The following is a 22,122-nucleotide window of genomic DNA, read 5'->3' as shown; positions in this document are numbered from 1 at the left end:
AACGATGTAAATAAAAATAATGAAATGATTCGTTAAAAAACACAAAAACAAATCAACAGATAAGCAAACAAAAAACAAGCACACCCACCCAAAACAATTTTTTGCGGGCGCAAGTAAAGATTTTTTTCCGCAATGCTTACTACTATACATTTATTATAAAAAAAAAATAAAATAAAATAAAAGACAGATAAGTTTCACTAATTCCTGGATTGGATAAAGTTAAGTGAATATATTGACATGTATCGATGATCTTCGGTGTTTTATATGGAAATCGAACGTTTAGGATTCATTGGTCCTTAATAATAGTTTACTCTGTTTCATAATTGTGTCTAAAAAGTGCTATCAGTAGAAAACGCATTACCTATTTAGAAGAACGAGGTTTCTTTAAAGTCTTAATATATATAGATACTGTTAATTTAACATAGGATAATGAAAGATGCAAAGATTTTCTAATTTAAATTTTTTTCTATAAACAATTATGCGATATCAATTCCATTTGCTTAATACACAACCGCCCTTAATGTAAATTATGTTTTTGTTATTTTCTTCAATTAACTATGCAAAAGTAATGTGAACAGGGTAAATAGAAAGAGACACGATGAGGAGACTACATGTCTATATAAAGTATAAATTATTGCATTGTAAAAAAAAAGTTTAACTTTTTTTAATTTAGTTGAAATGAAAGCAAAATCGCAAATTGTTATTGAATACATCAGTAGAAAGAAGTGACTGTTTCCTAGCATGGTTGACAAGCTAGGTCACAAAATATGGTCATCAACTTAAGAAATAAAGTACGAGTTATCGTGAATGTTGCAGAATAACCTCCGAGGTCGAGAAATGTTGTTTAGAAATATAAAAGCCGAGGCGTTAGCCGAGGCTTTTATATTTCAAACAACATTTCGAGACCGAGGAGGTTATCCTGCAACATTCACGAAAACAAGAACTTTATTTCTATCCTACTAACAGCCCAGTATTTCTACAGATCGTTTCTTCTATAGAGAGACGATCTAGGTCATTTTGACGGCTGTTCCGTGTAACCCCAACGTTTTTGTTAGTAATGTTTACATGAATATCGATCTAAGAAATCACATGCAGACGACAAAATTTTTCTTCGGATATTTATTACTCTTCACTTATTTATAAAATATCTTTGAGTTACATTCCTAAAATTTTAAGGACAATTTAATACGATTATTACTACTACACGTTATATATTCCATGTAAAAACACGCAGTGAAAATGTGCTGGGGAGGTCCTAGGAACAGCCGCATTGATCTCTTAAAGATAAACATTTGAGGCAATACACATCGTTTTGACTGGAACTAACACGTGAAATTGACATGGTTTTAAAACTTTTTACGGTTTGAAGTTGTACTTTCATGATCAGTGCGAGAAAAATAGGTATTTCTGATCTGATAATTTACTGATGACGTTCGTGGTATATTGGAGAATAATGTCCGCGGCATCTCTTTGATCTTGGCAATAACTGTAGTAGAAAGTGCAATAACTGATGATCGACATTTAGGAAGTGGTCTGAAGATATGTGCAGTGAATTGTGTCAACATATTGCAGAGTGCAAGCCTACAGCTGACTACTTTATCCATGATACAGAAGAAGATGTTGTGAAAGTTAGAAAACAAACAGCAGTGGGAGCTGCTCTGAGTTTACTTGGGTCCTTGCACTGCGAAAATTTGGAGCCATGACCCTAACACCAATTTCTGAAGCCGCAGATTTCAGGGCAGCAGATTTATCTATGAATGTTTTACAACACTTTGCTATCTTTTTTATAATCAGGATTTCGTAAAAATTAATAAAAAAGCTAAGCCCTTAAAAGTAATTATGTGTATTGCTATCAGGCAAGCACCAGCTATTCGTTATACATCAATCTATTAATGATGTAATATGAAGCTTGATATAAAATCAGTCAGACTTTAAACTCTTTCAATGTCACAGATAAAAGTTCAGCTATATATTTATTGATTTTAAAAAAAAAAAGACCAGCTTGTAATATGAAGCAATGAATATGATTGTTAAAATATTGCAAGACACAACTCGGAATAGAAAAAAATAATAAAGATTTGTTTTCTTTTGTTTTTATCTTTTATTTATAAACACAAACAAGGTCTACAAAAACTTAAAACACAATAGTTACATGTAGCTTACAGACATTATCTTTAATTCCTTACATTTCATATTAATTCTGCAAATAAATGTACATAGTTTTTTAAAGAATTATTTTCAAAAAGTCTTTTTTCTTATAAATTGTATAAAAAGTAACATATTACATAACCAAATAAAATATATTTTATTCTGGTTGATAATTTCTTATTGCTAATGAAATAAAGATGTTAACGTCGATACACTTCAGAGTTGCATAAACCTAACTGATAATGTTAACGTATGAAATAAATGCGTACAAAAGAACATCTGTGCATAAATTCAGTAAAATTTGGTATATATCTTTTTTTAAAGTACAAATTAAGCGATATTTGCAATAGTTAAATACATTCAGTCAATGTACATGTAATACCCTTACTAACCCGACAGACAAGCAAATATACATACAGTCCGTCATATAGTCACCGGGTGTGGCACATGTACACATAGGCAGACCATAAGGTGTCTAGGCTATATGAAAGTAATCATAATACATTTATTGAGATGATTTTATGAACATTGTTATGTAATGCATATCTTTTATCAAATAAATCTTCACGTACTATCTTAGACTTTGATAGTTTTCATTTTTCTTCTCAAATCTACACAACATCTTCAATTTATAAATTCTATAAGCGACAAAAGATATAATGTTTTTAAAGAATTGTACCTTAGAAATATTTTGGAAGTAGAAACCAATAATTATATGTTTCAATACAATATCTAATTGCATAATCGTACACAGTTTTGACCATATTTGTTTGACATTGTCATTGACATTGTTTGACGTGGTAACGTTCATGTAATTAAAAAGTTCAAAAAACTATAATTTCATATAATTTATTTTTTGTTTTAAACAAGATACAATAGGTTAAAAAATCAATTTTATAGGCCAGAATACATTTTGTCTTAGCGATACAGATGGAAATTCATAACAGATATTGAACATGGCATGAAGGACAAGATCCACAATGTTATTTGTTGGACAAATGATTTGAATGTTTGAGACTCAAGTAGAATAGTCAATCAAAAAGCAAAATATTCATATTTAGAGGAAACAACTGTTGAACACCATTGCATGAAGTAGCTGAAGTACAAATTAAGATAGTTCAATAAAGAACAAGGTTAAGAGAAAGACAGAAAGTAGTTTTATGGCCGAGAAAGGCAGTGTGCATGTGGCAACGCACTTTGATAAAAATTACGCACTTTAAAAAATTCAAAGCGCATTAAATTTGGAACCAAGTTAACACACTTTGAAAAAAAATCAAAGTGTGTTCTGTAAGTACATCAACATTTAATAATATTTTTTCTTGCATCGATGTTCTAAACGGCCATATTGTTTTTGATAAACTAATCTAACGTAACCTATTTTCACATCATGTTTGTTTATAAGCATATGCAATTGAAGCCACTCGAAATATGTTGTATATTAATCTCAATTATCAATATAAATAAACCATTTCTATTTCTGACGTAGCCCAGTGTACCAGATAAGAAGTACATTTGCTGCATACACAAAAGACAGTTGTTAAGCGATGCAGTTTATGTCATATTTGGAAAATTCAAATCTCCCGAGTTGTTCTTTGTATGTCAATTGTCAAACTATATAAGCTTACAAGAAAAGAAAAAAAAACATTCTAGTTGAGGAACTGTTTATCAACTAATCTGATAATGCATTGCCTTGTTTTTTAAATACATTCCATTGGTCTTAAAAAAGTTACACAATCATTATTGTATAAAAAAGTATGAATTACCGGGTATTTCGATCGAACCATGAATATTATTTTTAAAGTGCGTTAATATCGAGGAAAACAAAGCACTTGAAATTTTTTTTTTTTTTTAAAGTGCGTTGACTTGGTTTCAAAGAATGTAATTTTTCCAAGTGCGTTGTAACAGTGCCAGATGTACCAGTGTATCGCTATCTATATGAACCAAAGTGGTCCTATGAAGTGGCAATTGTGTTGTGCTGTTACTGTAATGGTCCCTGGCTGTAGCCACACCACAGAGGGCATGTGTAGGAAGAGTGGGTTGACTTACTGAGGTGTTTGGTCCTCTCCCTGTTTGACAAACATTGGATTTATCACTCCATTTCCTGTTGCCCTACTAAAACTGGAAGTTTGCATACTCTGAAGCTCCCGCATGTCAGCATCGCCGGTTTCCTGCTTTTCAATTTCTTCTTTTTTACTGTATAATATTAATCTTTAAATGAACTTTAAGACAGCATCACAATATAAGTTCTAAAATACTTTTAATAATTCTATTTTCAAAATAAAAAAAATCTTATTACATCTTCAACATATATTAAACTGTGAATTAAGATCACAAAAACATTTACATTTGTACACGATAATGAAACTTTATAAAAGATTGCTAACTCTAGCATTAAGAGCAAACTTCAAGACTGACAATGACGATAATGAGGAGGGAGAGGAGGGTTATAGAGACCTTGAGGGTGTGGCTAGAAGCATGGCTATTAGAACTGCCATTTCCACCAGCAAGACAGCACCAATGACGATCAATGCAATCTCTGCGATGGACATCTTGGTTAGGTGGTTAGGAGGTATCTGTTTGAAAGTGACGTCACCACACCCCTGACACTGAGAGGAGGCATTCAAATACTGACAGAAGATGGCAGTTATTTCTTTAGAATGATTTGTTATAAATCTGAAAATTCAAGATAATTTTATATGATAATTCGAAAAAAATAGTTTACATATTTCTCTCGACAAAACTATTTCAAACCAAGTTTAAAACTTACTTTTTAACAAAGTTCGTAGGAACCAGAGAATTTGTTTTGGGGTCAATGCAATGAAACAATACATCTGTCCTATAAAACAAAAAGAAATGCAAGGGAAAACTTAAGGTATCAATTTATACATATAAACATCAGAACTAGACACAAAATGTTTTGCTAATTTGCTAATTTAATTCAACTTAGATTTATTTTAGTGAAATAGATTTTCTATAATTATATGTCAATTGCAAATTGTCCAACTTTCCAAGTCAATTAGTATCCAGCTACAATCAATGTGGAAAGTAAATCACTTACAACGGTTTTTTAATGATAATACTACTAATATGTTTATGTGAGACGTTCTCTATTCACATAATAGTGACTGCACAAATTTAAGAAAAAAATCACTTAAATCAAGTACATATACAAAACTATGGTGAACATTGGCAAACTTTTTAGATTGTTATGTAAGGTCTACTCTAAATTTTTTTATCATCAATAATTGTCACCAGATGATGGTTGAAAACTCCATTTAAAACGTTTGTTTTGCACAAAGGGTAATTAGCCTGTGAGGATCTTGATTATGCTACCACCTGCTATATAGACAAGATCTCATTTGAAAGATCCACTACTTGAGGGTACCTGCATTTCAAGACTTGGGTCTCAAAGTTATGCACTGAACCCATTCGCACCAACACATAGATTAATGTGCTCTACAAACGTAGCCACGTTGTTGGTTAAAATACTCTAGAACCACTGTGGTTAAAACGTAGATATACCCGTACGTCGAAATGTTTTCTTTCATATTACATGTATTACTTCCCATTTGAAGCTGTACGGTCATTATTTGATAATTTGTTTTCCAATAGAACATAAAATATTTTTCTTTTTAAACCGATTTGACGAACTGATTAACAGACTCTTGATGACAAAGAGACGAGGAAAGCTAAATTGGAATAATCTAATAGACCTAGTCTAAATCTAATAACAAAACCAGTCAATTGGTGGATATATTTGGTACAATGTTTTTACAAAAACGATAACACTGCATTTTAAAATATCTTTAGAAAAAGCAAGTCGTCAAAAAACAATTTTCCCACTTTACATACAAATACCTGCATAGGTCTATTTGGTTGCCTTCTCTGTGTGGCGTCGACCCTTCAAACCCAAATTTGTACCCAGTAAGTTTTCCTAATTTCCTGAAATGAATTATAATCTCATTTGCTGTAAGTACTTTACATGTTTTATTGGCCTCAGGAATCAAAATGAAAGTTTTAACAAAATATTTCAACATTGCTGAGGAAAAAAATTATTTTAATACTTAGAAAGATCAAGAGTTTTATTTATGGTATAAGTAAGCATCAATACTTGCATCCCGCTTGCTTATATCAAGATTGCTGCCAGAATAATCAAACAAAATCGTTTCAAATATAAGTTACAGCAAAACATAGCTTTAGTAAGAGAAATAAACTATTGATTAGTTTAACTAAATATTTTAAGACTAAAGGAAATAAAGCTTAACTCGACGTAAGCGTTTTTGCTGCAACAATGATTTACTTAACAAAGTTTACAAACAATGTGCAGAGAGTGACATTTGTTTCCTGAGTGAGTGTTTATGTGCAGACAAGCAGTACGTACTGTATCCATTCCTGCTTCTCTGTCTCGATCTGGTCAGTCATGCCAGGTACGGTCAGAATCATGGATCCAGAGCTGGGAACTACCAACACCTGTACAGAGGAAAGTTAACAATACGGCGTGGTCTCTAACACTTAGTATCTTTTCATGCACTAGTTTAAGACAGTATACGTCTGATGGCTGAAGTATTGTGAATAAATAATTAGTTTGGGATATACAATTGTCTGTGGTGTGCCTTTACAGGGTACTTATAACTGGTTCCAGGTATAAAATATTCTAAGGTCATGTTTTAGTTCTGTAACACTGTGTATACATCACTAGTTTGAGATATGTATAATAGCCTTTGTTTTAATACAATTTACTGCATCAAGTATGAGGTTTATAATATTTTGAGGTATGTAATATCGTATATTTACTAGTTTGAGATAAACTATACTAACTGTGATTCTGGCCGTGTCCTCGTTTTTGTCTTGATCACTTGCAGACACAGTGAGTGTATAGTTGTCACGCCGGTCCTGATATACAGTCCTTCGTAGCCATATCTGACCAGATTTAGGGTTTATATAGAACGTACTTGCATCTCCATCTGTGATATTATACCTCACTTGACCAGCACTGCTGGAGTCCGGATCAGAAGCCTGATAACAGTAGAGGGAGAGATCAGGGATGCATTTTACTATAGATATGGCGACCACTTAATATAATATGCTTAATTTTATACACTAACAAATGTATATGGATGAAATAGTTGTATACATGCAAAAATTCGATGAATTGTGTTTTCATAAAATGTATTTTAATAATACATACTGTAGACATATATCAAGAGCACATTATTCCGACCAGTGGATAAAATGCAATAAATACTTTAGTACTACTTTTTGATGTTAACAACTATGAAAGGTCAAATATCAACAAACACCAACAAATCTGACTGCATTTTCACTTTTTGTAAAGCACTATTACACACAAAGTCTACATACTGAGGTTTAACGCGTTTTATTGATTTTATTTTTAACAAGTCTTTCAAGAAGAAAACAGTACTGTACCTCTATAACACCGATAAAATCTCCTGGCCTAGCGCTTATAGGAACTCCAAACACAAGGGAGTCTTCTGAGGAACTGGAGAAACAAGGAGGCTGTTTGAGGTCAGTCCGGAAGCATGGTGGATTGTCATTGACATCAAGTACTTCCAACTCCAATGTAATTGTATCTTTGAGACAACCATCATAAACATAAAATTACTTCAAAAAAACAAATTTACGTACTAAAATAAAAAAGAACATGTAATTGTACAAGACTATACAAATCAAACAAATTCGTAAATGCTTGACTGTTCTGGATCCAAATTATATAATTAATGGAATTTTTCACTAAACTACTGATTTTTATAACGATTTAGTGAGATTTGGTCTCGTCAGTGAACGAGGTATCAATCCTTTTTGAAATTGATATCTTGAACTTGGAAATGACTCTTTTCCCTTTTTACAACACGTTTGCGTAATGGTACGTCTAAGTTTTCAAACATCATGTGAACCTCGTTTTCGTAATGTATATGTATGGTGAAGTGTCAAGCTTCTACTAGAAGTCCATGTCACCATCTAATCATTTTACTTATATTGCACAATGAAGAGTTCTCAAAATACAAAAAAGCCCCCACCCCTTTTATAAAGAAACGTGTTGTTATCTGTGGATGCAAATGTCGTCCATTTATATTTTTTTCAAGATATTTAATAATTTTTACCTGCCAATTTGAGTTTCATTGTGCATGGTATGTTTGTGGTTACTTGTTGCATAAGCAGAGGCAGACACTAACTGTAACCTACACATTGAAGTAGTTTATAACAACCAGATGTTGAATTATCAAAACAAACAAACAATAAATAAAAAATGAAAAGGTATATTGCCAATTGGTCTTTATGTTTCATTGTGAATGTAACTGATATTTGTCTTAATCTTATCTTAATTGTGAAGTCTATTGTTACATGACCTTTACATGGTATTACATTAGCAATAGTATGATTTAAAGAATAAGGAACCATTCTTTGAGTATTATAGGGTGATTCTTATGGTTGGGTGTAATCAAATAAACTAAAGTCTTAGAGAATTTTGTTAGTCCTGATCACATCGACCGTAATATTCACCTCATCATATTCAAAGAATGATAACTTATATTTATATAATTTTCAGTAAAATAAATATACGATTTAATAATGAATTATTGACAAATTTGCTTTATTTTCATATCGATTGATAGTGCCCAAAAGTACGTCTTAAATGTCAAAAGGAACAAGAACAAAATTGATATAAGCGTCAAAAGAACGACCGCGAACCATTTGTTTTTCTAAACTAAAATAATGTAGACAAAAGTATGTACACCAACCTAATGGTTTTTAATGGTAAAAATTCAAAGAAACACAATAGTTTACCGATACATTTGATTATAATTATCTTTTTTAAGAATTTATTTGATAATTGGTTTCGTTCACCCTCAAGCTTTTTTAAGTAAAGATGTGCTGGTAGAATTTGGCTGAACAAGACTTATTAATAGCTCTACAAAAATGCACAGCCACTTTTAACTTCCACATCATATAACCGACCACCTTATGGCGGCCGGTAATTATTAAATAAATTTTAAAATTTGATTCGTAGTGTCATCATAGGCTACGTTTACAGACTCTTGTTTTCTTTTACCCCAGGGACTGGAACTATTAATGAGATACTAAAAATGATATATTTTTAAATAATGAAGTGATTTTTACCTGTGTTTTGAAGGCTGCTCCGTTTGACTCTGTTCATTGGTGTAATTGGCTTTTCTTTTGATTGTATTACAAGTACAATATGATCTGTTTGTTCTCTATCCAGGGGATGGTTACAATACAGAATGGTTCCATTGATATAAAAATAGGAAGATATACCCGACTCTAGAAGAAAAAACAATATTTGTTCAGATATAATGAATATGAGAAATATTTTTTCAATCTATTCTTGTTATGAAATCATTGAAAAATCCTCTTATTATTTGAATTTTAACTCCAGATTTAAGGACTATGTGATCATACGCTTTATAACACAAAATTCAAAATGGTAAATTGTGGCATCTTAGGTATATAACTGTCGATGCCAAATTTAACTATAGACAAATGTATTGTCTAGCAGCACAATATATAGCTCTTATGTAGCCATTTTGTCAAGTCAATAAATATATGATTATGAACTAAAAGAATCAATTTTAATCCCGTGTTTGACACGGTAAATGCTCACTTCATCCTAACGACTGGTTAAACCATTTTCTTGAACAGTATGATGAAGCTTCAAGAAAAGCCACAAAACAACTTTTGAAAAGATCTCATGCTAATGCACTAAATTACCATAACAAAACACATTAAAGAACATACTGTTTGGAGTGATACTTTCGATGGAATACTCCAAACCATCTCCATGAGCAATTGTGGACAAGTCAACCACTTTTGTTGTTCCGTTGAGATTCTCCGTCAAAGTCCTTACGACGGGAGGAACAGATGAATTGTTTCTTTGTGTGTTGAAGTCAACCACATGGACCAGAATCTGTGAAAAACAAAAAAGTAGAAAAAAAAGTTTGGCTCACTGTATTGTACTTTAATACAACTCAACCCTCTTGGACAGTATAAACGGTACACATATTTCATTGTTTATTTCCATTCAATGATAACAGGTTGAAAAGTATTAACACTTGTAACTGTTCTAGGCCATTTCCATAAAATATTTTAAGTTTGCTTCTCTTACTGGCCGTCTGAATTTGGCATACCTTGGTTGTTGCTGTTAAGTTTGAACTAGTGTCCATAGCCTCCACCGCCAACAAATACTCAGAGTGACCAAACCCCAACATGCGATGGATTGTGATCACTCCAGTGTCACTGTCCAATTTGAATCTCTTTTCTTGATTTCCGTCTACGATATTTGAAATCATATACATTTTATCACATATAAATCAAAATAAATTAAAAAACTAATATTTACAGTTTTAAAAAATTCAGTATTTATGGATTTGCTTTCAAGTCTTTTGAACATCACTTTGAGGTAATGAATGTTATAAATTGGTATACAATATCTAGAAATTGAATAAACAACTTCGTTAAGTTGGATTTGCATCTCACAATTACCAAATACATTGATTGAAAGACTATGACTGTGACTATTATGTTATGACCTTAACATTAGATTTGATACTATGGAGAGCTCTAACATTGACGTTGATTCTTGTCACCCTGACCTGTAATATTGTAGCGGACAATCTCCCCCGCCTGTAATGTCAGCAGATGACAGCCATTTCTGTCAGTGGTTCGTGCAGCTACTTCGTACAAACTTTGATTAAATGCAGGTTTGTTTTCAGGTTTATCTATCACTTGAACAATCAAGTTAGTAGTGGCATTTAGGGGTGGGGATCCTAGGTCTACAGCTATGATTGTCACATTGTAGACAGACTTGTTTTCAAAATCCAGTGGATTGATACAAAATACTGTACCATCTGTAACGATTTCAAAAAATCCCCCGTATAATGATAATAGTTAAAAGAAAAGAGTTTCTTTTTTAAGTAATATGATAAAAACTATAATTATAAATGTAATGCAGGTCTTGCATATAACAATTATTTTTGTCAATCAGAATAAAGCTAAAAGTATCAGACTCTCACTGCGAGAATCAATCTGGAATGGACTGTGTTCTTCCAATTCTATCATGTAGACAACTTCACCATTCAGCCCAAAGTCCAAATCTTCTGCGCTCACATTAGCAATAATCTGGCAAAAGATATTAAATTATCATGGATACAAGAAGAATTTTAAAAATACATTAATCAGTCCCTCATTTCTATGGCAATATTGAAATTTTTACAAGATACTGAATAAAAAAGAACTTATTAAAAGCAATAATTTCTTCAATACTGAGAACATAGGTGTAACAAGTTTGTCAAAATTCCAACAAAGGTTTATCAAAATATTATCTGGACAATAGTCTTTTCTGACCAAAGTATGTAATACTTGACCTCAAAATTATTGATTGCCGGAAACAAGAATGTACAATAAAAGTGGACATTGTTTGTGAGGAGATGTTATCCCTGAAATGGATGATTAACCCGTTAAAACTCAAGGATTTTTTTAAAATAAAAAGGGTTGGTCACATGACACGGAGCAAGCTAGTCGCGCTATACTTCGCTCTGTGTTTTTTGACAATTTTTTCCAATTCGGGACATTTTCAGATGAAAGAAGTGTTTCTATTGGATTTCTTATGTGTTTCCAAAACAGTGAGTGTATGAATCCTGATGATTTTGGTTTTGTAAATAGTACTTTGTAAATAGTGTATTATATAGAGCTTATCTGTTTACCTGGTGATTAATTCTCACTCGCTTACCTGTGCTACTAGTGCTGACTGTAATAACGGTACTAATCAAATCATGACGGAAAGCGACGTTGAGGGTTTTAACTCACTCACGGTTGACAGGACATGTAAACCGTTATACCTCAAGAACAATGACTTGCGGTCAATTGGAGGGAAACAGTTTACTGATTATGATTTGATCGAACCAATCAAACGGGTCATTGGTGATGACCTGCTGTGTGTACAACTGGACAGAAATCTTTGGCGTGTTTATTTGAAAAATACAGAAAACAGAAATAAACTACTGGTGCAGGGAATAGAAATTAGTAATATCTCTTATCAGTTTTATGATACCAATCCATACACTTCCGGTGCCAAAACCGCTGACCAGAAAACACTGAAAATACGTGTATGCGGTCTTCCGTTGTCAGTAGCCGACACAGCAGTCCTTGAAATGCTTGAAAAACTAGGAGTTAAATTAGTGAGCAAGATCTTATACGAAAAAATACGACATCCTGAGACAAAAAGAATGACCAGCATTCTCAATGGCACTCGCTTTATGTTTGTTGAACCCTTGGCCGACGGTAAATATTTACCTAGAATTAACCATTGTGCAGGTGTTCAATGCAAAGTTTTTCATTATGGTCAACCTAAAAAAACAGAAAACTTGATCTGCACCAACTGCTGGAAAACTAACCACACCAGATCAAGATGCACATCCGAGACTTGTTGCAAAGTCTGTAAACAACCAGGACATACCCCTGGTGATAAAACATGTCCTCACTATGAACCACAGAAACTGTTAACCCCTTTCTGTGGAGAAGAGGACGTGTTGTCCAATTTTTTTCCATGTGAGCTGGATTTCTGTGGTATTAAACACATGTCTGCTGAACACGCTTTTCAGTACACAAAAGCTGTGCGATGTGGGGACCTTGAATCCGCAAACATCATTAAAGACGCAACTGACGCACTCTCAGCCCTTCGACATGGAAAAAAAATAAAAACGAATGAACAATGGGAGTCGACCAAAACTGCGGTTATGGAAGAAATCCTTGAAAATAAGTGCGTCCAAGTACCAGTCTTCCAGGAAAAACTGCGGACCGCCAAACAATCCACAACCTTTGTTGAGGCGACATTTAACAACGAATGGGGGTCAGGTTTGGACCGTAAAGGGACTCAAAATACGAAACCAGAACACTGGCCTGGATCAAATACCCTTGGAGTTCTTTTGAAAAAAATCTCCAAAAAAGTTAGAAAACGAAAACTAAGCGACAGCGCAAACCGCAAGCAGAAACAAAACAACCGTGAACAATCACGACAGCGTAACATTGTGCAGATGTTGAAGGAACTCAGAACTGCATCCGACAGCGACGTCTCGGGATGCAACCCTGATTCTGAGAGCTCTGAGGAAGAGAAATAAACTGTTGCGGTCTTCCTTAAGTGACTTCAGCATATTAAAACTACCTAGACTGTATAATAGGTATGTTATCATATAATTATGTCATTATTACATAAACAAATGATTAATTGAACTTACCTATGCATAACTTAAATATTATATCTGTAAATGTCAGAGGGTTGAACTCATATGAAAAAAGAAATAAGTTTTATATATGGTTAGAACAGAATAGATTTGATGTAGTATTGTTGCAGGAAACTCATTTTATAGAAAAATATAAAGATAATTATGATTCCAGATGGAATGGTAACTGTATACATGCATTTTCTGACTCTCCATATAGTAGAGGAGTCTCTATTCTTTTTCGTAAAGAACTTAATGTAGATATCCTCAACGTGCATAAATCTGAAGATGCAAGAAAACTCTTAGTAAATGTAAAAATAGACGATACTTTAATTACGTTTATTAATGTATATGCACCGAACACGGAAAAAGCGAGAATAGAATTTTTTAATAGACTTAGGTCTTTTACTTCTACGCATACAATTCTGGGGAGTAAAGTGTTTTTGTGTGGTGATTTTAATTGTAGTTTTGAAAAGAAAAATGATAAATCACAGAAACGCTTATCTGAAATCTTACATAAATTAGATCTTGTTGATATTTGGAAACATAAATATCCTGATAAAAATGGGTTTACGTGGTGCGATGCAGATAACTGCCCTAAGAACAGAATAGATTACATATTTGTTAGTAACGAAATTTTAGATTTGACGAAAAATATGATTATCAGACGCATTCCAGGTACACATAACAAAAACACGAGAATGAGCGACCATAGATATCTAAAAGCTTGTGTTGATCTTAACAAATTAGAACGGGGTTCTGGGTATTGGAAATTAAACATTTCTCACCTTGAACACGATGAATACAAAAAAGGAATTATTGATATATTTAAGGATTTAGATAAATCATTAGATTCAATCTCAAGATGGGAACTTTTTAAAGTAAAAATCCGAGACTTTTCAATAAATTACGCTAAACAATCAAAAAATAATATAAAACTAAGGATTAAGCTTACTGAAGATAAAATTGAAGAAATTGAAAATCTTCCAAGTGCCCTAATTAACATGAATGAAAAAAGAACTCTTGAAAAAGAATTAGATGATATGTACAATCAAATAGCAAAAGGTGCACAAATTAGGTCGAAAGCTCAGTGGATAGGACAAGGTGAAAAAAATACAAACTTTTTCCTCAGTATGGAAAAGAAAAATCAGATAAACAATACAATATATGAAATAAATAATGATAACGGGACGTTTTCTTCCAACTCTGAAATCTTGAACGAAATGTGTAATTTTTATGAAAAACTTTATAAAAGTACGTCAATCGAAGACAATAACATATCAAATTATTTAAATGATATACATTGCCCAACACTAGATGAAAATGAAAAACAAAATCTTGATACATTACCATCAATAGACGAATGTAAAGAAGCGGTTTTTAACATGGAATCTCAAAGACAGGTACACAGAAGTTTGTGATATTAGTGTTACCAACAATGCTGTTCGTTGTTTAGGTATCTTTATTGGTCATAACAAAGAACAATGTTATAATTTTAATTGGTTAAAAATCTATGAAGATATGGAGAAATTATTTGAATCATGGAAGAAAAGAAAGTTAACGATTTTTGGAAAAACATGTGTTGTTAACTCCTTAGCCGTATCAAAATTAATATATGTTGGTTCAATCTTACCTATTCCAGAAAACGATTTAATGAAAAAAATGAAAAATAGTATTTTTAACTTTATATGGAATAAACGTGATAGAATTAAGAGAGAAACAGTAATAGGAAAACAAGGAAATGGTGGTTTGGGTTTAGTAGATATAGAGCTAAAACTAAAGGCTATTAAGGCATCATGGGTTAAACGATTGATTGATGAATCCAATGTCATTAATAACATTGTAAACAGCTACTTGAATGTAATGAACATAGATTTGAATTATATGCTCACACTGTCTGAAACAAAAACCGAAAATTTTACAATAATATCTAAATTGCCCATTTTTTATAAAGAAATATTTAGTTACTTTAATGAATGTAAAAAGACAATGGATGTATCTAATTTATCAGACATCAAGTTTGCACGGCAGCCATTGTGGAATAACAATTTGTTTCAATACAAGGGCAAAACATTATGTTTTCAGAATTGGATAGCGAGTAATATTTTGTATGTAAAAGATGTATTTAATGAAAATGGTGTGTTTAAATCATTACAGGAATTTTCAGATATTCTGTCAAATAAATCCAATTGGTTGTGTGAATATAATATAATTCGAAATGTAATTAAGAACAAGAGTATTTTGTTTGATATGAAATGCTGTGTTTTTACTAGAACAGACTTTGTAAATACATTCAATTTTCATAACGGTGTTCATTGTATCATAGAGAAAGAATGTAATTTTTACTACGAAAATATGTTGTCAAGAAAGTTTAAACCTCCTTGCCATCAATCTTATTTAAGCAGAAATTATTGTGTAAATAAAGAGTATTGGCCAAGCATCTATGCAAATAAGATAAAGAACATATATGACAAGCGTTTAAGTGAATTCAATTACAACCTGCTTAACAATATCTTATGTACCAATTCTTTTTTGCAAAAGTGTAAAATAAGACAAAATGCAAAATGTGACTATTGTGACATCTCAAATGAAGATATTAAACATCTTATTTTTGATTGTGATAATGTCAAACAGATATGGCATAATTTGAACAATGCTTTAAATTTTACTGTTAAATGGAAACATGTTGTAATTGGTTTTTATGTTGAAACTAACCCAAAAGTATTGTTTTATAATACAATTATATCTTATATAGCTTTTAAGATATACAAATTCAAAATGGGATGTAGAATAAAAAACGAGTGTCAAGATAGTTTAGAATTAAAACAATTTGTTAAAAATTCTTTATTTAAGGATATGGAAATCATGCTAGATTTTTCAAACCTGAATTTGTTTAAAAATATGGTAAAGCGTTTGACAAACCTGTTATAATTACTTTTGTTCTGTTATTCTCATTATTATTATAATGATGCCAATTTTCCTAATACCCGGGATATCTGGCTTTTGTAAATGGGTATTGTTGTTGAAGTGAAATAAAGCATAATTAAAAAAAAAAAAAAAAAAAAAAAAAATAAAAATTCATGTAAAACGTTTTTTCATTATAAATTCTTTCTTATACAATATATGATTACTAGTATAATCAACTATTCCAATTCGAACATGTTAAAACATTAAAAATTGGTTTAAATCAAGTTATAAACACACTTATATGTTTGAAGTGGCGTTACTGATAAAAGCAAATCTGTATTTTACCTCAATATCATGTTGATTCTCGAACACATTTGCTGTGTATTGGGATTGGTTAAACTTTGGAGAATTGTCGTTTACATCCAAAACGTGGACAGTGACATTGGCAATAGAAGATTGTCGGGGACTACCATTATCATTGGCCTAAAAAAATAAAGGCAAAATTTGTACATTAAAATTGAGATTTATGAAACAGGCCATATCACATTTGTTTTTAGGTAATATGTATCCCATAATCCAAAAGATAATTACGGGCAATCGTGTCAGTAATTTCATGGACATAGGTGCATGCATGTCATTCTTATTATACCGAGCGCAGCGAGAGGCGGGCGAAGCCCGCCTCGCGAAGCGAGGATTAATGGTAACACGTATATGTAAGAAAATCAGTGAAAAATGAATGTTGAATCAGGGGTACTAAGGCAAAAAAAAATTCTTCCAGCCATGGGCGCCGCCATATTGGCAGCCATTTTGTTTTTAAAAAGTTAGTTCGATCATTGATTGACTGGTACTTACCGATGTTTATTGCCCCTAAACTCGATTTAATAAGTTCCAGTGTTTCAATAGAAGGTAATTTGAATTAAAAGAAATTAAAAAGGAAACCAGATAAGTTTCAATAGAGCTTCAATCAAGAAACACGACTTGTTCTATGTATGTCTTATCCAATTATCAGATGGAAAATAAAAACATTAACGTCAAGGAACTGATCTTTTAGACACTGAACAAAGTATGCAATTTTATTACAGCGGCATTCATATCAATTAAATTGATGAACAATAAATAAAGAAATTTAAAAAATTCGGAATTCGGCTATTACCGAAGACAAAACTTGAACGTTTTACGTCTGAAATATGACGTCATAATGTAGACTGAGCACGCGACGTTTAGTTTAACTTTGACGAATGGTATGAGTAGGCAGGCGGATCCTACTGTGTGCGTTTTAAATAGATTTTATCATACAAAAATCAAACTGCACTGTGTTAAATCTGCGCTCGGTCCAACGGTCACACCGTTTACATATTAAATAATGATAAAACCACAAGGTACAAAATGACATAGATTGGAAAGTGATAATTTCTACTGGGTATTTTAGGAGGCTACTAGGTTATCAAATTACCCATCAGATCTACCTTAAACTAAATCAAACAATGAATTTTTAGCTATAAACTATAATTAAGTTAAAAGCAATTCCATTTTATATAACTCTGAATAATATAAATTTGAATGTTTTCCTATACTTTTGTACAGATCTCTCCTTTGTAAGGAAATTACAATTGTCTCAAAATGGACAAGACCATTCAGCCATCTTAATATTGTTTCACAGACTTGTTTTGCATCCCTTCTACCAAAATACACACATTTGTGTTTAATTATAAGGGTTTAGATTTCTTACTGTAATCTGTAAGTGATAGAACTGAGCAATCTCTCTGTCCAGAGTGCCGTTTACGATCAGTGTTCCTGTTGTTGCATTGAGGATAAACCTCTCACCTGAAATAAGCAGTTTGCCATGTAAGCTAACCAATATCTACTGTATGGAATGTTATTCCTATTTATTCCGGACAGAAACTAAATAGTATTCTATCTGCATTGTTTTGCATAATTTATTTTAAATCTATTTCTTTTTATACAAAATATTTTATGCCCCTCTTAAGTCAATTCCACTGCAGAGTTTTTTTGTAATTTTTGGATGATGTGTATATATCCAGATATTTGAATATTTTAAAACTTGTTGTTAGTTTTCAAATTGCATATATATCATATTATATGAACAACCCAAATTGATATTTGAGTGTTATTTGTGTAATATTCATACCAACACCCAATTGTTGAAATTTTACTTACTTCCAGTACCAGTTAAAGAGTAGAAAATTCTAGCATTCTCTCCAATGTCTTTGTCAGAGGCAAACACAGTTAAAGGTGACGTTGGGTTATTGTTCTCTATAATGTCAATCTTGTATTCACTCTCATTGAATTCCGGAGAGTTGTCATTAATATCTTCCAAAGTTACAGAGACCTGGAAAACAACCCCAAAATTCTACTTACGAAACATAATCTAATTTTATGGAAAAACACATAAAAGAAGCACCTTTAAATGTACATTTATTTTTGTAGTTGTTTTCATGACAATTTATCCAATTTAAATTAATTTTGAGCCACATAATTTGCAAATTAGACTCATATATAAAATTAAATCATTTGTATTGAGTTTCCTATTTCCCAGCTTATTTTGTTACATCACAGCCAAATCTACCAGGTCTAACATTAATTAATCAGCGTTGAATATTTCAAATAGGCACACCACTAGTGCTACAAAAAAATGACATTTTTAATAGCCTTCCTAGATAGAGACTCTCTTCGCCGATACCTGTGGTTTGGAGAGGGTGAAACAACTGAACAAATGGACACAAAATTAATAATACCTACTCAAAAACAGCCCAAAATTAAGGTAAATCCAAAACATACACCCCTTTGAGCCATGAAAACCATGAACACAGTGAAGACATTTCTTTCAAGAACCCCAAAGTATCATACTGGCACTCAACACGGAAAAATGTCCTTTTTTGAATATTTTCTTCTGAAGTATAATACTCACCACAGTGTAGGCAGTCCTTTCAGGAATTCTTCCATCTACAACTTTTGCAACAAAAGTTGAGTGATCTTTTGTTTCTCGATCCAGATTCCCTTTAGTGTGTATGCTTCCCTGCAGGTACATAAATACAGATAAATTCAAAACAGCCGGTCAATGCTTAAGATGTCATTTTTAAATCTGTACGAGTCAAGGTTCAGAAGTTAACGAAAGGGGCATAAAAAAAACTAAGTTAGATCTTTTTTTCATAGTGTGAAACTTGAACTTACATCTAAGTTGACAGAGAAGTTAGCTGACACATCCGAATGATCTATCATAGAGTAAACCAGGTGATAAAATGTCTCATTAAAAACCTCAGCCTTGATCATACTGACCAGAGTATCTGTGAACGAAAGTTAAACCATAACTGCAGTGAATGAATATAACTGTTTTTATATATATATATATATATATATATATATATATATATATATATATATATATATATATATATATATATATATATTTATACACCAATGTGCAAATCAGAAACAAAGCATCTAGTAAAATAATTATTTCAATAAATACTAAATCTAGTTAAACTTATGCAAATTAAGAGTTCCCATTTCCATTTACAAGTTAGTTATTTACATTCAGAAGATGTATTTTCATTTAGGGCTTAGCAATTCTAAACATAAAGTATGAAAATGGTTAAAAAATCTTAATGATTACTCACTATCTGTAGCATTTTCGGGTATGGAGAAGTTATAGAAATGATATTGGAATACTGGAGCATTGTCATTGATGTTCTCCACGGTGAGATAGAGAGTGAGATTGGTGGAGAGAGGTTGTGGTCCATTGTCTGAGGCTGTCACATTGTATTGAATTATCACTGCATGATTACTTCCATTTACTATTAAAGAACTTTTATTTGCATTTTGTAGCAAGACATTTAAAGATATTTGACTTTTGATGTAGACCATTCCTGATTTTGTGTTTATATCCAGCAAGTCACGTCCAGCAGAAACTGGGCAATGTAAGGCAAACGTTATACCTTTTGTGCCATTAGGTCCTTTGTCTATATCACGACTCTCAGGGACAAATATAATGGAATTAACAGGAGATACTTCCAGTACACTGGCTGTAAAGTTGTTTATCTTCTTTCCATCTTGATTGTAGAAGATTGGGGAGTTGTCGTTGATGTCTTCCACCAACACTTGAATTGTTACAGTAGCAGACGTTTTATCAGGTGACCCCCCTTTCTCCACTGCATACACACGTAAAGAGTAACTGTCACCGTTCAATATGTCTCGATCTAACTTGTTATTGAGATATAGTCTTCCGTCGCTTGATAAATTAAACGATCGCGGTATGTTTGAGTCTGAAAATAAAATAGAAACAAACATTATTTATAATGTAGCAATATTTATATTGAAGGAAGGATATTGTTATTTCTATCTTTTCAGTAAAAATTCAAACAAGAGGCCCATGGGCCACATCGCTCACCTGAGGAACAATAGGTATGCTAAAATCAACTTAATGGAGTCATAATACAAACTATCTGGACAATGTACAATAATACATGTTGATCCTGTATAAATAAAATCCATTTTCCCCTGGATATTCTTATGTTTATAATCATTAGTCCCTTTTCTAACAGAATGATTTTATAGTCATATCATATGTTGAGTATTGCAGTTCTCGAAAAGATTCTTAACAATAGTTTAAATATGGGATATAAACGTACATCAACCTCTGAACCTTCTCGTGAGGCCAAAGAATCGTCCTGGGGCCAAAGTCTTAACAAGTATAAAGGATCATCTGGCTGATTAGTTTCTGAGAAGATTTTTAAAGATTTACCTTATATATTCCTTTGTTAAGCTTTGACCCCCCATTGTGGCCCCACCCTACCCCTGGGGATCATGATTTTCACAACTTTGAATCTACACTACCTGAGGATGCTTTCACACAAGTTTCAGCTTTCCTGACTGATTAGTTTCTGAGCAGAAGATTTTTAAATAGTCACTCTGTTTATTTCTATGTAAAACATCAACCTCCCATTGTGGCCCAAACCTACCCCCAGGGTTATGATTTTCACAAATTTGAATCTACACTACCTGAGGATGCTTCCACACAAGTTTAAGCTTTCCTGGCTGATTAGTTTCTGAGAAGAAGATTTTTAAAGATTTACTCTATATAATCATATGTTAAACTTCGACCCCCCATTGTGGCCCCACCCTACCCCCAGGGGTTATTATTTTCACTACTTTAAAACAACTTTGAATCTACACTATCTGAGGATGCTTCCACGCAAGTTTCAGCTTTGCCGGCAAATTAGTTTATGAGAAGAAGATTTTTAAAGATTTACTCTATATTCCTTCGTTTAACTTCGATACCCCATTGTGCCCCTACCCTACCCCCGGGGATCATGATTTTCACAACTTTGAGTTAACACTACCTGAGGATGCATCCACACAAGTGTCAGCTTTCCTGGCCGATTAGTTTCTGAGAAAAAGATTTTTAAATATTAACTCTATATATATTCCTATGTTAAACTTTGATCTCCCATTGTGGCCCCACCCTACCCCCGGGGGTCATGATTTTCACAAATTTGAATCTACATTACCTGATGATGCTTTCACACAAGTTTTAGCTTTCCTGGCTGATTAATTTCCGAGAAGAAGATTTTTAAAGATTTACTCTATATATTCATTTGTTAAACTTCGACCCCCCATTGTGGCCCCACCCTAAGGTGAGTTAAAAAGGTTAAGTTTACAATACAATAAGTTGTTAAAGTTGGTTTCTGGAAGAACAGACTTTGAAAATTTTCTTAATAAATATTGACAAATTTTTTACTTTTTTAATCTTTAGTTTTTAAGATCTGTGTACAAACATAGAATTGTGAGCAAA

At 32.4% G+C, this 22,122-nt stretch overlaps 1 protein-coding gene across 1 annotated transcript in view; it reads right to left on the bottom strand.

Moving 5' to 3' along the window:
- LOC105346939 (protocadherin Fat 4) overlaps positions 1 to 22,122 on the bottom strand; it is a 41,073-nt gene that overhangs the window by 6,925 nt on the left and 12,026 nt on the right. The window contains exons 10-27 of the mRNA XM_066066160.1: positions 19,949 to 20,593; positions 19,503 to 19,615; positions 19,240 to 19,347; positions 18,489 to 18,660; positions 18,040 to 18,134; positions 16,656 to 16,793; positions 11,199 to 11,304; positions 10,779 to 11,033; positions 10,314 to 10,456; positions 9,925 to 10,093; positions 9,289 to 9,450; positions 7,576 to 7,739; positions 6,967 to 7,164; positions 6,530 to 6,618; positions 6,007 to 6,090; positions 4,916 to 4,984; positions 4,603 to 4,821; positions 4,195 to 4,341 (exon numbers count right to left, since the gene is read on the bottom strand). Coding sequence (XP_065922232.1) covers positions 4,195 to 4,341; positions 4,603 to 4,821; positions 4,916 to 4,984; positions 6,007 to 6,090; positions 6,530 to 6,618; positions 6,967 to 7,164; positions 7,576 to 7,739; positions 9,289 to 9,450; positions 9,925 to 10,093; positions 10,314 to 10,456; positions 10,779 to 11,033; positions 11,199 to 11,304; positions 16,656 to 16,793; positions 18,040 to 18,134; positions 18,489 to 18,660; positions 19,240 to 19,347; positions 19,503 to 19,615; positions 19,949 to 20,593 — 3,076 coding nt within the window. The remainder of the gene's footprint in view (positions 1 to 4,194; positions 4,342 to 4,602; positions 4,822 to 4,915; positions 4,985 to 6,006; positions 6,091 to 6,529; positions 6,619 to 6,966; positions 7,165 to 7,575; positions 7,740 to 9,288; positions 9,451 to 9,924; positions 10,094 to 10,313; positions 10,457 to 10,778; positions 11,034 to 11,198; positions 11,305 to 16,655; positions 16,794 to 18,039; positions 18,135 to 18,488; positions 18,661 to 19,239; positions 19,348 to 19,502; positions 19,616 to 19,948; positions 20,594 to 22,122) is intronic.

The sequence above is a fragment of the Magallana gigas genome, chromosome 7, assembly GCF_963853765.1.
Source record: "Magallana gigas chromosome 7, xbMagGiga1.1, whole genome shotgun sequence".
NCBI classification, from domain to species: Eukaryota; Metazoa; Mollusca; class Bivalvia; order Ostreida; family Ostreidae; genus Magallana; species Magallana gigas.
This window is presented reverse-complemented; position numbering and strand designations above follow the sequence as displayed.